The sequence below is a fragment of the Protopterus annectens genome, chromosome 14.part0 (genome assembly GCF_019279795.1).
Source record: "Protopterus annectens isolate FY-2018-M chromosome 14.part0, PAN1.0, whole genome shotgun sequence".
NCBI lineage: Eukaryota > Metazoa > Chordata > Ceratodontiformes > Protopteridae > Protopterus > Protopterus annectens.
In genome coordinates this window covers 488,370,276-488,387,361 of record NC_056748.1, presented here as the reverse complement: position 1 = coordinate 488,387,361, position 17,086 = coordinate 488,370,276, and the positions used below count along the sequence as shown (strand labels likewise).

Sequence of the window (17,086 nt, the reverse complement as noted above, 5' to 3'; positions counted from 1 at the left end):
AACCTCGGGATTACACCGCCGAGGATTTACCTTCTTCTAAAGGTAGCCGCCTTTAATAGTATGTAGCAGACTGTTACTCTTAGTCAAAGGTCCGCTATTATAGTAAGATTAAGTTTATAGGTGGCAAATAACTGATTGTAGAATTCAAATAGCAAATGGCTTGATTTTAAGCAAACAGTTAGATTGGAGGAGAATAAACAGGTCTGTGGTCTTTCCGTTGCTGGACAGTCTGAAAAAATGCTGTGAGAAAGGTAGATTCTTTACCTAGGCAGGTTCAATTATAGTTGCCTTAACTAGCTGTGTGCATTCGCACAGGAGAGGGTCGTCTTAGGGCTGCCGTGTTGGATAGGTGCCACGCGGTACTTTTGGGTTAGGGGCTAGGCAGGTTCAATTATAGTTGCCTTAACTAGCTGTGTGCATTCGCACAGGAGAGGGTCGTCTTAGGGCTGCCATGTTGGATAGGTGCCACGGTACTTTTGGGTTAGGGGCTAGGCAGGTTCAATTATAGTTGCCTTAACTAGCTGTGTGCATTCGCACAGGAGAGGGTCGTCTTAGGGCTGCCGTGTTGGATAGGTGCCACGTGTTACTTTTGGGTTAGGGGCTAGGCAGGTTCAATTATAGTTGCCTTAACTAGCTGTGTGCATTCGCACAGGAGAGGGTCGTCTTAGGGCTGCCGTGTTGGATAGGTGCCACGCGGTACTTTTGGGTTAGGGGCTAGGCAGGTTCAATTATAGTTGCCTTAACTAGCTGTGTGCATTCGCACAGGAGAGGGTCATCTTAGGGCTGCCGTGTTGGATAGGTGCCACGCGGTACTTTTGGGTTAGGGGCTAGGCAGGTTCAATTATAGTTACCTTAACTAGCTGTGTGCATTCGCACAGGAGAGGGTCGTCTTAGGGCTGCCGTGTTGGATAGGTGCCACACGGTACTTTTGGGTTAGGGGCTAGGCAGGTTCAATTATAGTTGCCTTAACTAGCTGTGTGCATTCGCACAGGAGAGGGTCGTCTTAGGGCTGCCGTGTTGGATAGGTGCCACGCGGTACTTTTGGGTTAGGGGCCTAATTACTCCAAAAGACGACCGTAAATGTGCAGAGGTCTGGTCGGTTCTGGTCCCTAAACAAAATGACGCGGCGGAGATACCGCGGGGGTGTAATGAAACCTCGGGATTACACCGCCGAGGATTTACCTTCTTCTAAAGGTAGCCGCCTTTAATAGTATGTAGCAGACTGTTACTCTTAGTCAAAGGTCCGCTATTATAGTAAGATTAAGTTTATAGGTGGCAAATAACTGATTGTAGAATTCAAATAGCAAATGGCTTGATTTTAAGCAAACAGTTAGATTGGAGGAGAATAAACAGGTCTGTGGTCTTTCCGTTGCTGGACAGTCTGAAAAAATGCTGTGAGAAAGGTAGATTCTTTACCTAGGCAGGTTCAATTATAGTTGCCTTAACTAGCTGTGTGCATTCACACAGGAGAGGGTCGTCTTAGGGCTGCCGTGTTGGATAGGTGCCACGCGGTACTTTTGGGTTAGGGGCTAGGCAGGTTCAATTATAGTTGCCTTAACTAGCTGTGTGCATTCGCACAGGAGAGGGTCGTCTTAGGGCTGCCGTGTTGGATAGATGCCACGCGGTACTTTTGGGTTAGGGGCTAGGCAGGTTCAATTATAGTTGCCTTAACTAGCTGTGTGCATTCGCACAGGAGAGGGTCGTCTTAGGGCTGCCGTGTTGGATAGGTGCCACACGGTACTTTTGGGTTAGGGGCTAGGCAGGTTCAATTATAGTTGCCTTAACTAGCTGTGTGCATTCGCACAGGAGAGGGTCGTCTTAGGGCTGCCGCGTTGGATAGGTGCCACGCGGTACTTTTGGGTTAGGGGCTAGGCAGTTTCAATTATAGTTGCCTTAACTAGCTGTGTGCATTTGCACAGGAGAAGGTCGTCTTAGGGCTGCCGTGTTGGATAGGTGCCACGTGGTACTTTTGGGTTAGGGGCCTAATTACTCCAAAAGACGACCGTAAATGTGCAGAGGTCTGGTCGGTTCTGGTCCCTAAAAAAAAAATCATACTTAGCTATGTTACCAATACATGCAACTCCATATGAATTGCAGAAGGACTCATTACTGGGCACATTGTGGGTGCTGTGAAGAGCACTTCTAGCTAACATCAAAGATTGAAACAATACTAATTTCATGAACTTTAATCATACTTTGACTTAAGAATGGGGTCCATTCCCTTCATGGTATTAGAAACCCAAAAGATTTGGAGAAATTAAAAAAAAATATTCTATAGGAATGAAAAGCATACTAATTGTTTCTCTGTGACAGCAGCTGATGCATGTAATAGACTACCAAATTACATTAAAACAAGCACTAGTTTAGATATTTTTAAGAATAGCCTGGACAATTATTATGAGAACAACTGCTTTGGTATATTGGAGGTGAGAAGGGCATTAATGCCCATGCTTGAAGTATTTGTATGTATGTCTTTAGGTTCATGAATCAATACCATCAAGGCTAATGAAAATAAATCCAAGTTTAAAAAGTATGTTCAAGACTATAATATTCTATCACATGTACCATTTACAATAATATTATGTTACTGCACACCTAATATGGGCTCAATAAGATATCATAATTATCTACTTCAGATTGAAAAACACGAAGTTAAAAATGTAATATTATTGGGAAATTTCAACTACCCAGGTTTAGATTGGAGTGCAAAAACATCTACTGATAATCCTGCAAGCGAAGTCATTGAGATGCCTGCTTATCATCATACTTCAGAGCTGATCACTGAACCAGCTAGAGGTAATAACATTCTTGACTTACTGGGAATAACTCTTCCGAATTTAATCAAGAACATTCAAATTACACTATCTCTAGGTTCCTCTGAGCATTTTTCAATATTCTTTTCTTTATCTGTAATGGAAAAATCTAAGACGTAGATTAAAAATCTAATTATGGGCTTATTGATAATCACCAAGTACAAGAAAGTTTGTTATCAATAAATTGGAGAGTTTAACTTGTTAAAGGTGAGAGAGGATATGTGTATGTAGTATTTTATGTAATAGTGTTGTGAAAACAACTCAGTATAAGTCAACTAATCATAATAATAAATTCCCTGTATGGTGGAACATAAATTGATAAAGATATATAACAGGGAAAAAAAGTCACTTTATAACAAAAAAAGTTAAAGTTATGGTGCAAGGAATTATCTTTCCTAATAAAATCTCAGAAAACAAAATATGAAAACATGTTGGCCAAAGATAGTAAAACACAACAAAATGACAACTATATAAATTCCTTTAAAAATAATGTTGAACATATTAATATGATTTTAAAAGATGGTGGGCTTATCAATGATCAAGTAAAGATAGCAAGAACTTATTTCATTAATCATTAGAATAGTGAGGGTGACATGGAACTTCCATCTTTTGATATGGTGCTACATTATTCAGTAATTTGCTCTACTATTACTGATGATATGTTAGTAAGAACCTTAAACAAAATTAAGTCAGCCATATCTAGTGGACCTGACTATATGCCTAGGATTTTGTTAAAAATAAATAAAGGATTCATTAGCTGGTATATTATAACCAATATGTAACAGCTTGCTTTGTTCCGATTTTGCTCCAGAAATATGGAAAGAATCCATAGTCACTTCTATCTGTAAAAGTGCTGACATACTGGGAGTACAGAATTATAGTTCTGTCAGTCTAACATCACTATTAGTAAGTGCTTTGAGAGATGAATCAGTGAAATAATTAGTATTGAAAACAATATTGCATCATTTAATATTTACCATCATGGTTTTATAAAGGGTCAGTCAACACTTACTGACCTCTCTGGATTTTATAATCACATAACTAAGGCTACGGGTATTGATTTATGCACAGGTGTAATTTATTTAGATCTAACTAAAGCCATTGAACTACTATCATTTGACACTACTGACAAAGCCTTTAAAACCAAGAGGTAAATATTTATTTTATCAGGTGGAATTCTCAAAACAACGAGAACTGAAGTTAAATTGTAATACTGCAGGATGTCGAAGGTGTGTCTATTCCCTCAGCAGAAAATTGCTTTCCAATATTTGTTCATAGGTTCATAGGTTCATAGGTTCATACTAGGCTATCTGCCCGAGGGCTTTTACAAGCCTAGCCCATAGTTTTGTGGCTTAAGCCACCCCTTTAGTATGGGGAACTATACCCATTATTTTTCTGTGCCTCTGTTGAGCAGTGACACTGAGGTAATCCCTGGGGTGTATCTGCGATCTCCCATCCATTGGTCAAGATTTCTCTTGAACAAGGCCAGCGAGGTGCTCTGCCTCACATATACCGGGATTTTATTCCACAGCATAGGGAGTCTTTGGGTGATGAATCTATCCCTCCAGCACGTCCTATTAATAGCCGTGTCGAGGTTTAAGCCTCCCGCCCTTGTGGCTCTGACGGATCTAGATTTTTTGAGGTGAAGCATATTCATCAAATCTGGGTTTGACATGGCCTTGTATGTTAGGCAAAGGTCACCTCTGAACAAGCGGTAAGCGACTGAATAGAGCTGGAGTTCTTTCAGTCGGGCAGCATAGAACAGATGTTTGAGACCCTTTATCCTTTTGGTGAGGAACTTTGTGGCCTCTCCAGCTGCTGCAAGTGTCGGGTCAGATACATTCGAATGGGGCATTGTATTCAATCATTGGTCTGATGAGTGATGAGTATAGGGAGACTATGACCTCCCTTGATCTAGATGAGAATCCCTTCATGATAAGGTGGGCAATGTAGAAGGTCTTCCTAACTACTTTAGCTACATGGGTGTCGAATGACAGACTACTATCAACCTGGGTCCCCAGGTCCCTGATAACTTCTACTGTACTCAGTGGATTGCCACCTATTTGGTAGCTAGGGGTAACCTTGTTTTTCCCGAAGGGTATGACTATGCATTTTTGGCATTTAACTTTAGGCCATGGCTCTGGCACCAGTTATCCGTTTCTGTGAGACCCTTCTGAAGGATATCTGTGTCAGATGTGTTTTCTACTATGGCCCAGTTTGCAGTCATCTGCAAACTTTGTCAGCCATAACCCTCCTGTGTTTGCTTGTACTTGGAAAAGTAGATGCCAAACAAGAGTGGGCCCAGGACTGAGCCCTGTGGTACACCACTTGTGACAGGCTTTGAGTCTGACATGGCGCCAGCAACTCTGACCCTGTGGGTTCTGTCACTCAGCCAGTTTGCAACCCATCTTGTGATGTATGGGTTAACATTTAAGCTGATGAGTTTTTCAATGATACCCGAGTGGGGTATTGTATCAAAGGCCTTAGCCAGATCGAGGTAGGCTGTATGGACTGCCTTTCCCTCATCAATGGCTTTGGTGACTGTTTCAAAAAGTCAACCAAGTTTAGAAGGCATGATCTGCCTTTGACAAAGCCAAACTGGGATGGATCCAAAGTCTGCAAATTCCCTATGTCTTTATTTATGAGGTCCATTATGATCCTCTCCATGGCTTTGCAGATAAGGCTTGTCAAGCTAATGGGACAGTAATTTCCAGGGTCGGTGGAGGCACCGCCTTTGTGAAGTGGGACCACAGTTGCAGTGCGCCACTCCTGGGTACATATCCAGAGGTAAGACTATGATTAAACAGCTGTCCTAGCTGTGGGTTTAATTCTCGTTGAGTTCGTGGAGCACACAGCCGGGGACACCATCAGGTCCCATGGATGCTGTGTTTTTGCTTTGGAGAGAGCAGTTCTCACTTGGGCGTTGGAGATGTTTGGGGGCTGCAATCGCTTGGTATAGATATCTCTCCTTTTGGGGAGGGGAGAAGTTTGCACTGAACCTGTCAGCCAGTATGTTGGCAATGTCTGTAGGATCAGTAATCTTCACATCATTATGAACTAGTTCTGAGCATATCTGGGAGTTTCCTCCCAGGTTTCTAACATAGCTAAAGAAGGCCTTATGATTGTCTTTTGAGTCTTTAGCTATTTTTCTCTCAAAATTTGCTTTGGATGATTTTATGAGAGCTCTTAGTTTTTTACTTATAGTGATCAAGGGTGTCTTACCTTTTAAGGATTTTGCTCTATCTTGTAGTAGCTTCCTCCTTTTGTTGTAGAGTTTGTTTATGGCTGGGGTCCACCAGAGTGGATGCTTGCCTTTGGTACAAAGAGTCTTTGTTTTGCTTGGGATTGCCTTATCCATGCAGTCCTGCAGATGCTGGTAGAAGGCATTTGTAAGTGATTCAGCAGCTTGAGTACTGTTTTCCGTCGGCTCGGGGGCCTTAAAGGAGACCACACTAGTCTTTAGAAGTGTGAAGTCGGCTTTCGAGAAGTTCTTTACTGTGGTCTTTTTTATTTCAGGTGGGGGTGGGATGAGGACCTCCAGCGAGATTAGTTTGTGATCTGATCTCACCAGTGAGGGTATACTTCGGTGTTGAACATTGTGCTCCCATGTTCGTGATGATGAGATCAAGTATGTTTTCTCCTCTTGTGGGGATGGTGACTAGTTGTTCCATGGCATTTGAGTTTATGAATTCCAGGAACTTTTGGGCTAGGGTGTTTGGGCTTGAGTAGTGTTCCCAGTCTATATTAGGGTAATTGAAGTCACCTAGTATGATGGTGTTTGGTGATACATTTATCCCCTCTAGTGTTTTCAGGAAGGCCATGTGAGGTTCCTGAGTTTGTGAGGGTGGCCTGTAACATGCTACAATTTGCAGAGCAGTCTTGCCTATGGTTAATTGCACCTGGATGGTACTTACAAGGAAAGAGGAAGCCATGGCTATCCAAGTGGGTATATCTCAAATATTATGACTTAACCTTAGAGTGATTCTTCCCACAGATTTACATGCTCTGCTTCATTCTCCTTCATTGTTACTTTTCAGATCTAGATCTATGCATGCATACCAGTTGTACAGTAGGTTGTGAAAGAAAAAGAGAGAGAAGAATTCAAAAGCATTCACATGAAGTGCAGTGCCAATCAAATGAATTAAAGACCTTGGCAATGTCTAGTAAAACAGTATAAACTTCCATTGGAACCTAACTCAATCAGATTAATTCACAGCCTTCAAAGGTGTATAGACTGCTTTGTTTTGACAAAAGCTGGCCTAGGTCAAGTGCATACATGTGGGTAAACCTTTTTTTCACATGCTTCATTAATACATTAGCCAAAATCTTAAAGTTCAGCTATGTTCTTTTTGTTTGCCATGGCCTCTCTGCTACTTGGCATTTACTCTATCCTCATTAGCTCATTCCCTGCTATCTTCACCCCATGGGATGGAAGGAGTCCAGAGAAATCCTGCAATAACCCAAGGTAAAGGTGTGCCCTCTTTCTTCAGGGAGATAACAGATTTACCAGCCTTTCTTTAGATTCAGTTGCCATGCCCTTTTTTTTTGTGGCCAAAGGTGGGGATTTTTGATTTGATGGGGAATGGAATGACCTAACTGGGATGTAGTGTGTGTGTGATATCCACAGCACTAATGTATAGAGAGTAGCCTGCTCCTCAGATGGGAAATACACACTATGAGCAGAAATTCCCAGTTCTCTCCCCAGGGTGGGCGAGTCACTTATTTCCCATTCCATCTACCTGGCTCCTCCAGCACCTGAGCCACTAAATCAATCAGATGTTATAACTCCCTCTGCATCAAGGATCAGGGCTTTACAGTCTATATCTAAAGTGACCTCATTATTAAATGATTTACATCTAATGATTCTTTGTATAGTTTTTAGTTTGTAAATTACAGTTATTTGCTTTTTTCACAGTAGCTAGGTGACTTCAGAGAAGAGGTAATTTATTCCAAATAAGTGTCAGCTAAGCTAGGTCAGAGTATCCTATAAACATACATGGGAATGTCATTGTCTCCAAAGAATTTACTTCAACCGATCTTGAGAATGGTATGCAAGTTCAACTTATTTTACTAAAACAGCAGCAGCCAAAAGAAATTTAGTTTCACCTGAGGCCTGTAGGAACTTGGTGGGTCTGCATGGCAAACTCTCAGCACCTTCTGGTTAGCCAAAATCTTATAGTTCAGCTGTGTTCTTTTTTTTTACCATGACATCTCTGCCTCTTGACATTTATCCTATCCTCATTAGCTCATTCCCTTCTACCTTCCCCCCATTCTAGGATGGAAGGGGTCCAGAGAAATTATGCAATAACCCTTCAGTCTCCATGCCAAATGTGTTCCTGCAATATTTGCATAAGGCTACCTGACAGAAAATATCTAAATGCAGTACAGTGAGTGCCATGCTTAACTTCACTAGATCAGTGATTGGCTCTTGAGTATGAGTGCTATGCTTAACCTCACTAGAACAATGATTGACTCATTGTCAATCACAAGTACGTGATTCTAGGGATGTTGTAGTATATACTGTACTAAGGATCCCTTTGTACCTTGAGACAGTCCAGTTTCAAAGCTGGTATATATAAGTAGCAGGAGATGTGAAGGATAAGTGCAGGGGGCTTGCCCCCCCCCCCCCAAAAAAAGGTTTTTGTATGATTTGTTATTTTTGAACATATTTCACATTCAAGTTATTTCAGGACGTTTGTGATTGCTGCTTTGCGAAGCTTTCACAAAATCATCTCTTTTCATTAAGAAAGTACTACACATCTTGCCAGCTTCCATTTTAATGTAAACATTTTAAAATGTGAATGAATAAATAAGCAATACCCCATTTTTTCTTCTAGCTTTTTCTTAACAAAATAAAACTGTGATTCCAGTTTTCCTGTCCTGTCATGCTTGGTGTGAGTTGAAATCCCTTGTAATGAAAATATGAAGGCTTGCCTCCCTCAAGATAAAGCTTTAACCAAAAGTCATCCTAAATATTTTCTTTCATCTGGGATTAAATTTGATAAGTCTGCATTTAGTTAACTCTCTTGGATCCATACAGAGGTTGTAGGTTATTCCAACAAAAAAAGTAAAAGGCTGTGGCAGTTGAGACAGTATTTGGATGCATTAATAGGTGTTTGAAATTTTAACAGACGTTCTTTTGGAGAGGTCATGAAGATGCAAGTCTAGTTACAATATATGTAACACACACAATTCCAGGAGCAAGAGTGCAAATTATCCTTGGTCCTGGTGTGAGGTGATTAGGTGCAGGCTCGAATATTAAGGGGGATGAGAAAACAAAATCCATTATAAGATGAGGTAAGACAGGAAAAGCTCCTTGCAGGAAATAACTGTTAAAAATATGTTTCTCTCTACTCTCTATGGTCTCATATTTGCAAGCTTCACAAGTCTGTTATTCAGCACTGTATATATATATATATATATATATATATATATATATATATATATATATATATCTATATATATATATATTTAAAGGGAAAGTCAGTATAAATTACTTCAGGTGCAACTGACTGTAGGTAAGACCCCTCTTCAGGTCATTGCTAGTTAAAGGACCCCCTCCATGAATCAAGACATCCACTCAGCCTACTTGGAACTACTTCAGTTAATCAAGATACAACCAAACACCCTGGTTTTGAGTTACTTTAATTACCCATCCATTGACTGGGTAAATTAAAAGTGTACTAATTCACTTGTCCAAAGGTTCCTGGACTTTAACTCCAATGCCCTGGACCAGCTGGTTAACACACTCACAAGGGGCTCAGACATCCTGGATCTGGTGCTGACTAACATGGGGTACCACTGCACCACCCCCAGTGTGTGGCCATCCCTGGTGAGATCTAACCACAAATCAGTCTCACTAGAAGTAATTATAATACAAGATCCTCCCCCCTCTTAGCAACAACTAGACTAAAAAAATTCTCCAAGGCCAATTACAACCTCTTATGTGACAATATAAATAGCTTCATAACCCCTCTCCTCACTGATGGAACAGACACCTATGCTGAGTTATACACCAATGCTTTATATGAACACCTGTACAATTTTACTGACTCTGCCGTACCAGACACAACAAGCAAAGAAAGATCTTTAAGGAAAAACAAACTTGCCTGGTAGACAACTGTCATTAATAGGCTATACAATAGGAGAAAGAAATTGTTGTCCAAAAATAGGAAGGAATGGTCTCATAAGTGGAAACACTCCCTCCTCAACTTAAGCAAGTAAATAAAACTCCTAGTGAAGTCCTACAAGGCTAACTACAAATCCAAATTAGCTTCCCTAACTAAGGATAACTACAAGGCATTCTTTAGTTACATCTGTAACCTCAAAGGTAAGGCCCAGATTTGCAATGAACTCATAGTTAATGGAAATACATATACAGAACCTGTGGATATAGCAAACCTGCTGGCTGACAGGTTCAGTGAAAGCTTTATTCCTCTGTTCCCACCACATATACTCCAGAGCAGCCCTAACACCTGCCCCCCACCTAGTAGCTCCAAAGAGCAGGTCTTAAACTACCTCTCTAAGGCCAAAAACACAGCCTCTATGGGACCTGACAACATCCTGGGATGGGTTATACATGGGTTAAAACAGGAATTAGGATCACCATTGTCATGCTTTTCAATCACAACCTAAGCACTGGCTTCATCCCAGCAGAATGGAAAACAGCAACCATCATCCCTTTGCACAAAGGGGGTGCATACACAGAACTATAGACCCATTAGCCTGACCAGCCTTATCTCCAATGCCATGGAACGAATCATCATGGATCTTATTAACAAAGATATAGGAAATGTCCAAATGCTAGACTCCACCCAGTTTGGCTTTGTCAAGGGCAGAGCATGCCTTTTAAACTTGGTGAACTTCTTTGAGGCATTCACCATATCCCTAGACAAGGGCAAATCTGTGCATGTGGCCTACTTAGACTTAGCCAAGGTCTTTGACACAGTCCCCCACTTAGGCATCATTGATAAACTCACCCATCTGGGTATCAACCCATATATTGTCTGGTGGGTTGCAAACTGGCTCACTGATAGAACTCATATGGTCAAATTAGGGGACTCCACCTCTTCCAGCAGACCCATAACCAGTGGGGTTCCACAAGGATCGGTTCTGGGACCCCTAATGTTTGTAATCTGCTTCTCTGAAGTACAGGCTAAAACAAAAGGATTGTGGCTGACAAAGTTTGCTGATGACTTCAAACTGGGGAGCTATCACTGAAACCCCTAACAATGTCAACATTCCGCAAGAAGGTCTTAAGCAGACTAATGACTGGTGCCAAAGTCACGGTCTTAAACTTAATGCAAAAAATTCATGACCATCCCCTTTGGCAAGGGTGATGTTTCTGCAAACTACCACATCAATAGCAATACCCTAAGCACACAGTCATTGGTAAGAGATCTGGGCACACAGGTCGACAGCAACCTTAACTTCAATCACCATGTCTCCACAGTGGTAAGAAGGGCATTTTATATTGCTCATCTTATAAGTAAGGGCATTGCTTCCAGAAAAAAGAGGTTATAACCCCCATGTACTCTTCTCTCATCAGGCCAATAATATAGTACAATGCTCCATTTGGTATGTGCCTTTCCAAACACCTGCAGCAATTGGAGAGACCACAAAGGTTCTTTTCAAAGAAAATTCAGGATATTCAAGATATATCTTACGTGGACAAACACTTTACTCCGTGTTGTGCAGACTACTCAGAGGTGACCTGTGCCTTGCATATAGAGCAATCTCACACCCAACTTTAACAGAAATGCTGCACATTCGCAATTCAAATGGCACATGGGTCACTCACTCAAAGGACCTTAACCTGGTATGTGACATCAACAGAACTTGCTGGAGAGACAGATTTGTCTAATACAGGTTGTCCAACCTTTAGAACAAGCTTCCTATTCATGTTAAACAAAGCCCCTTGCTGGTCCTATTTAAGTGAATTTGGATGACTGGATGGATAATCGGAAATTCACCCCGAGGTTCCACCTGTGTCCCTCTTGGACAGGTGCAATAGGTGCTGATTTTACTGTCTGCTTGAACCAGACACCCTTGGGAACATAGGTTAAATTTGGCTAGGCTTGTAAGGGCCCTGGGGCCATTAGCCTAGTAACCTCCTATGATCCTACTGTGGTGGACCCTGTACTACAAAAAAAGCCATAACTTAAATGAGTGAGACCTGAAGGAAGGAAGACAGCAGACTGTGTCACAGTCTTCAGCCCTGCACCATGGTGACAGATGAGATGAGAGACACTTAGGCTTCACCTGGCCTACTTAAACAGAAAGTACTGATTCAAGCTGAAAGGAGAGTAATGGCCAAAGAGTAGAGTGCCTGGATTCGAGCAAGCATCTCATTTGCATTTATGTGCTTGCATATTTCATTAGTATCACAAACACCATGCACTTTTATCCCTCCTGAAACTGCTCCCCAAGCAACATCTGAATGTCTGTGGTGACTGACAGCTTTGGTGAAGGGAGGGAGAAGTGGAGACCTGGATTTATAGATATTTGCTGACTCCACCAAGTGCTTTCTCTTCTGAAAAAAAATCTCAGAACTCGGATTTGAAAAGATAATGGTTATTGGTGCTGGGACCAAAGAGATTTCTCATACCATTGTATCTTTTTCATGTGGAGTCTTGCTAGTGGTACCGTGAGAATCACTGATGCCATGAGACCCAAAATCCTGAGGTAGTCCCTTGTAGAGACTGAAGTCTGAGTGGAAAACCCTAGAAATAGATCAACATTTTCCTGTTGAAGAAAAGCTCTTTAAACTGGCATGTCTTGCAGACACCTCAGGAACACAATCCTACATGATGGACTGGAACTCCATCTTGTGTAAGAGATGTAACACCCAAGTGACAGAATCCTGACAGTGAAAAAGACTCTGCAGAGATATGCAAGTTATTTAAATATGAAAAAATGTGGGTACCCTGTAGTCTGCAATGAGCTATAACCGGAACTGGCCACTTTATGAACACTCATGATGCAGTGGATTGTCCAAAGGGTAAGTCAGAGAACGGATAATGTGATTCAGATACACAAAACCTTAAGAAATACTTGAAATATCTGAAAGCTGTATAAATAGGGATGTGATGATAAGCATCTTTTAATTGTAGTGCTACCAGAGGACGAAGTAATACATTGTGAAATTATAGCATTTTGAACCTGGACATTATTACAAATTGTTTTAAGAAAGAAAGATCCAGAAGTGGTCTCCAAGCATTTTCCTTTTTAGCACCAAAAACATCCTTGAAAAAAGTCCTACCCAAACTGGAAAAGAGGAACTGGCTGTATTACTCCTCGAGACAACATATGTTGAAGGACAGGGAAAGTAGAGGTATATGGTCTGGGTGTTGGTGGGAATTACCTTCCACTGCCATCTGTACCCTGATGAATGATTTTCAGAACCCATTTGACTCAAACTATCTGTTGCCAAAGAGAGAGAGAAGTGGAGATTCACACTTTGTGGAGGAGAAATGGGATGTGTGCTTGTGTCGAAGGGAGGGGACATTGTCCCTTAAATAGTAATTCTGACTTGTTGAACTGTTCTTTGTTTTGAGGAGTTCCTGTATTAATTTTGTAACCACCTTACCTTTGCTTCTTAAGTGTGTTTGTCAGCATTTTTTGGAGACTTTTTATTTTGTTTCTTGCAAAATTAGATAAGGGGGTAAGAAAATCCTTCAGAAAATTTGTAAAAGGAGTTCTGAAAAATCTTAGAGATCCCCTGTATATCAACTTACCCCTCTCATCACACTTTGTGATAAGCACTGAAGCAGCAAAACCAAAAACTAAATCTATATCCGAACAAGAATTTAAAATCTCATTTTTCACATAATTTGTTTATTATTATTATTTATTTGCCATTTGTTAACCGGGTTAGTCCAACGGAGCCATTGGCCCGTTTTCAGTGGAGACCCAAGGAGAAAAGCTCCAAAATTATAAAACGTAAGAAAAAAGATTACAATACAATAAAATGTATACAAATTTAACATTCTTCATATAGATAGAGGAAAAAAAGAAAGAATAAGTTCTGATACAATAATATTAGCAGATTATAGTACATCTGGGAGGTTCTGAGAATGCAGCTAGAGAAACCTCATGAAAACAGTATCAGTGGCCATAGTCCTGGAAGAAGTATCAACAGAGTCATACACACATTTTAAACAATGAGTTGTGACCTGTAAGATGGAAGAAAATAAATCACTTAAAGCAGAATTTTCCTCACTTTAAGAAACTGCAGACAACACATTTGTCATACTTTCACAATTAGTCAGAATAAACTTTAACATATGAGCCTGACAGTTCAAAATTCTGAAACCAAAGTTGCAGAGGTGTACACTTTTTCCAATACTTATCAATAATCTTGGCATCCTTATCAGAAAGAGTAGGATTGGATATAACTAAATGTTTAGTGGTGGCATTAATACCTTATTAACAGTTATAGCTCTTGTTTCTGGTTTAGGATGAGTGTATAACAACTTAAAAGAGGAACTTTATACAATCTATCTGCTTATTTAGGGGCAGCAGGCTGGCACACCACACACAGACACACAGACACAGACACAGACACGCACACACACACACACACACACACACACACACACACACACACACACACACACACACACACTCACACACCCTCCAACGCTGACAATTCTGAAGGAATAAGGTAAGTCCTAGGCTAGCTGCACTTGTGGGCCATTTTAAGCCTAACCAGTTTCCATTTTTGTGCTCAAAATAACCAAGCCCATTTGGTTATAGATTGGCCTTACTCATCGCATGGTCAATAATTATATATTACCCCTAATGGGAATAACTGGACTCATACTACAGATAATTTGAAAGAACCCATGTATGGGATAAAGCATTTAGGATCTGCCTATGTCCATTAGTAGTACAGGGAGCAGTCCTGGGGTAAGGTTTATGTTTCCCATCTACAAATCTAAGTTGAAAATGGACAAGGATGAACTTTATTTTATGTGGATAGGGAGTCTGTTTCATAGCAGCAGTATCCTCTGTGAGGTATACCTGTCCCTCCAAACCATTTTGTTGATGTTGCAGAACAGATTTAGATCCCTGGACTGAGTATTTCTGACACCATGTCACTTGCTGATGTGCAGTAAATCCATCAGTAATGAGACAGATGATGCCTTTTACACCAGACACTGGTCACCCCTTAGCAGTCTGTAGGATACCAAGTATGGTGATAGGGCATTGAGTTAGTCAATGCATGACATGTTGTTTAGTGTTTGCATTCTTGGGTAAGGTTTCACTGTGGGTATTCCGTTTGTTGTGTGTGTCTGGACAAATACATGTTGTAGGGGGCATTATATTCAATAAATGACATAATGAGGGCTGAGTAAATGTGGACAATGACATCCCTAGAGCTAGATGCAATCCCTTTGTTTATAAGCTGAGAAATATAGAAGGACTTTCTTACAACAACAGACCCATGTTGATCAAAAGTTACATCACTGTCCACATAAGCTCCTAAATCCTGAGAAAGTGGGTCAATTCTTAGTTGTTTGTTGCCAATGTGCTATCTCCCTAGGTAGATGACTTCCCAAAGGATAGAATAATGCATTTTTTGGCAATTAGTTTCAGTCCATGATTTTGGAAACAGTTATTTATTTGAATGAGTGAAGGTTCTGGAAATTCCATGTGTAACAGCTCATAGCATTTCCTGATGGGCTGAGAAACCTCAGTGTTTTCCAACTTAAAGCCTGGCATATTCTGGAAATAGTCTCAGAGAAAGAGAAAGCCCCCAGAAGAAGAATCAAATACTGTGTGCCTTTCTGAGCCTAAATCAGAAATCTGAGAAGAAAACCCTGCATCTGTCCTTTCACCTTCCTTTCCAGATTCAGAATATTTTATCTCATGAGGAAAAGAGGCATCACTTTTTTCTTTTACCAGAAGCCACCTTGTAGGAAGGATCAACGGCCAGCTTGTGCTGTGTCATTGCAGGCCACAATTAGAATGTGAGCCAGCTCTAGAACTACTCCCATCCAGAGTAATCTGAGCAGGAGCTAATACATGTTTAGTTTTCTGTTTCATTTTGACAGGAAAAATGGGGCCAACAGGGTTATTAATGGCAGGAATAGCTTCCCCAGTGAGGGGCACAACATTCTGAGTGAGCAGGGAAGCCTTCCCTTTTCCCTGTTCCAGGAAAGACAACAGTGGCTCTCCCTTGCAAACTGAGGGGACCCCATCAGCTGCAGAGGACTTGACCAACCCTTGTTACAAAAGAGCTATAAGTGTTGCACCAGAGGGATCTGGGATAAAAGACGAGTGGTCTGAGGAACCAGCTTTGGCCACAGCAGTTACCCACCTACAACTGAGGCAAAATGCTAACCTGCTGTGGTGGTAAAGGCTGTTTGCTTAACTTTTTCTTTTTGTGGTTGGAAGAAGGACTGACCATGGTACCAGTAGTTTATTCCATGGTCAAGCTGAAAATAGTACCTCTTTCCCAGGGAAAACAAGCAACACCAGCCGATAAAAATTTAAACTTGTAAAAAGTCTCTATTCTCAACAAAAACACAGTAAAGAGAATTTTAATACACTTTGTGAGCCCCCAAAGTAAAATAAACACTGCTGCTCCACAGAAACAAAATGTTTTACAATTGCTTTTAACTTCTTGTAAAGTGACAGGAAAAAGGCATGTTTCCATTTAAAAGAGCATTTATGTCCCATGGCAGTCCATAAAAATGCAAACTCCTAGATAAAAATACAAAACCTTCTTAATTAGAAAAGTACATGTCAAGAATACATTTAAAACCTGGAAGGTTTTCCTGAAAGGAAACTTATCTGGCCAGCAATGAAACAGCACAAGCTGGCCATCAATCCCCAAAAGCCGGCAGAGGAGTGCTCTCTTCAGCAGCAGGAAAGCTCTGAAGGGCTTGGTGCTCAAACCTGTGTTTTTTAGGAGGCTCAAGCTGCCTAACAATTTGAGCACATGGAAGGTATCCTGAATCTTTGGAAGCTAGTCAACTGTTATATCCTTGGCAGGATATAACCCATATAGCTAATGCTACTGCAACACTGATCAATATGATAACTATCTAGAGGTTACTTTAATTTTTTTTCCCAGAACCTAAATATATCTAAAGTACTATAATGATAATAATTTCCAAACCTCTGATATCTCCAGACCACTGTGAATTCAGTATAGAATGCCATAATTCCTACTGATACTTACAGTCTTTCAAGCTCCTTCATGTCATCAAAAGCTCCTCGTTCTATCACACCAAGCTGATTCTCCATCAGCTGCCTGTAACAAA

At 40.9% G+C, this 17,086-nt stretch overlaps 1 protein-coding gene across 2 annotated transcripts in view; it reads right to left on the bottom strand.

Annotated features, from left to right (window-relative positions):
• Nucleotides 1-17,086, bottom strand: part of SLIT1 (slit guidance ligand 1) — a 3,022,655-nt gene that overhangs the window by 2,392,055 nt on the left and 613,514 nt on the right. For both annotated transcript variants that reach the window (XM_044056244.1, XM_044056245.1), the window contains exon 3: nucleotides 17,005-17,076. In XM_044056244.1, the coding sequence (XP_043912179.1) occupies nucleotides 17,005-17,076 (72 nt within the window). The remainder of the gene's footprint in view (nucleotides 1-17,004; nucleotides 17,077-17,086) is intronic.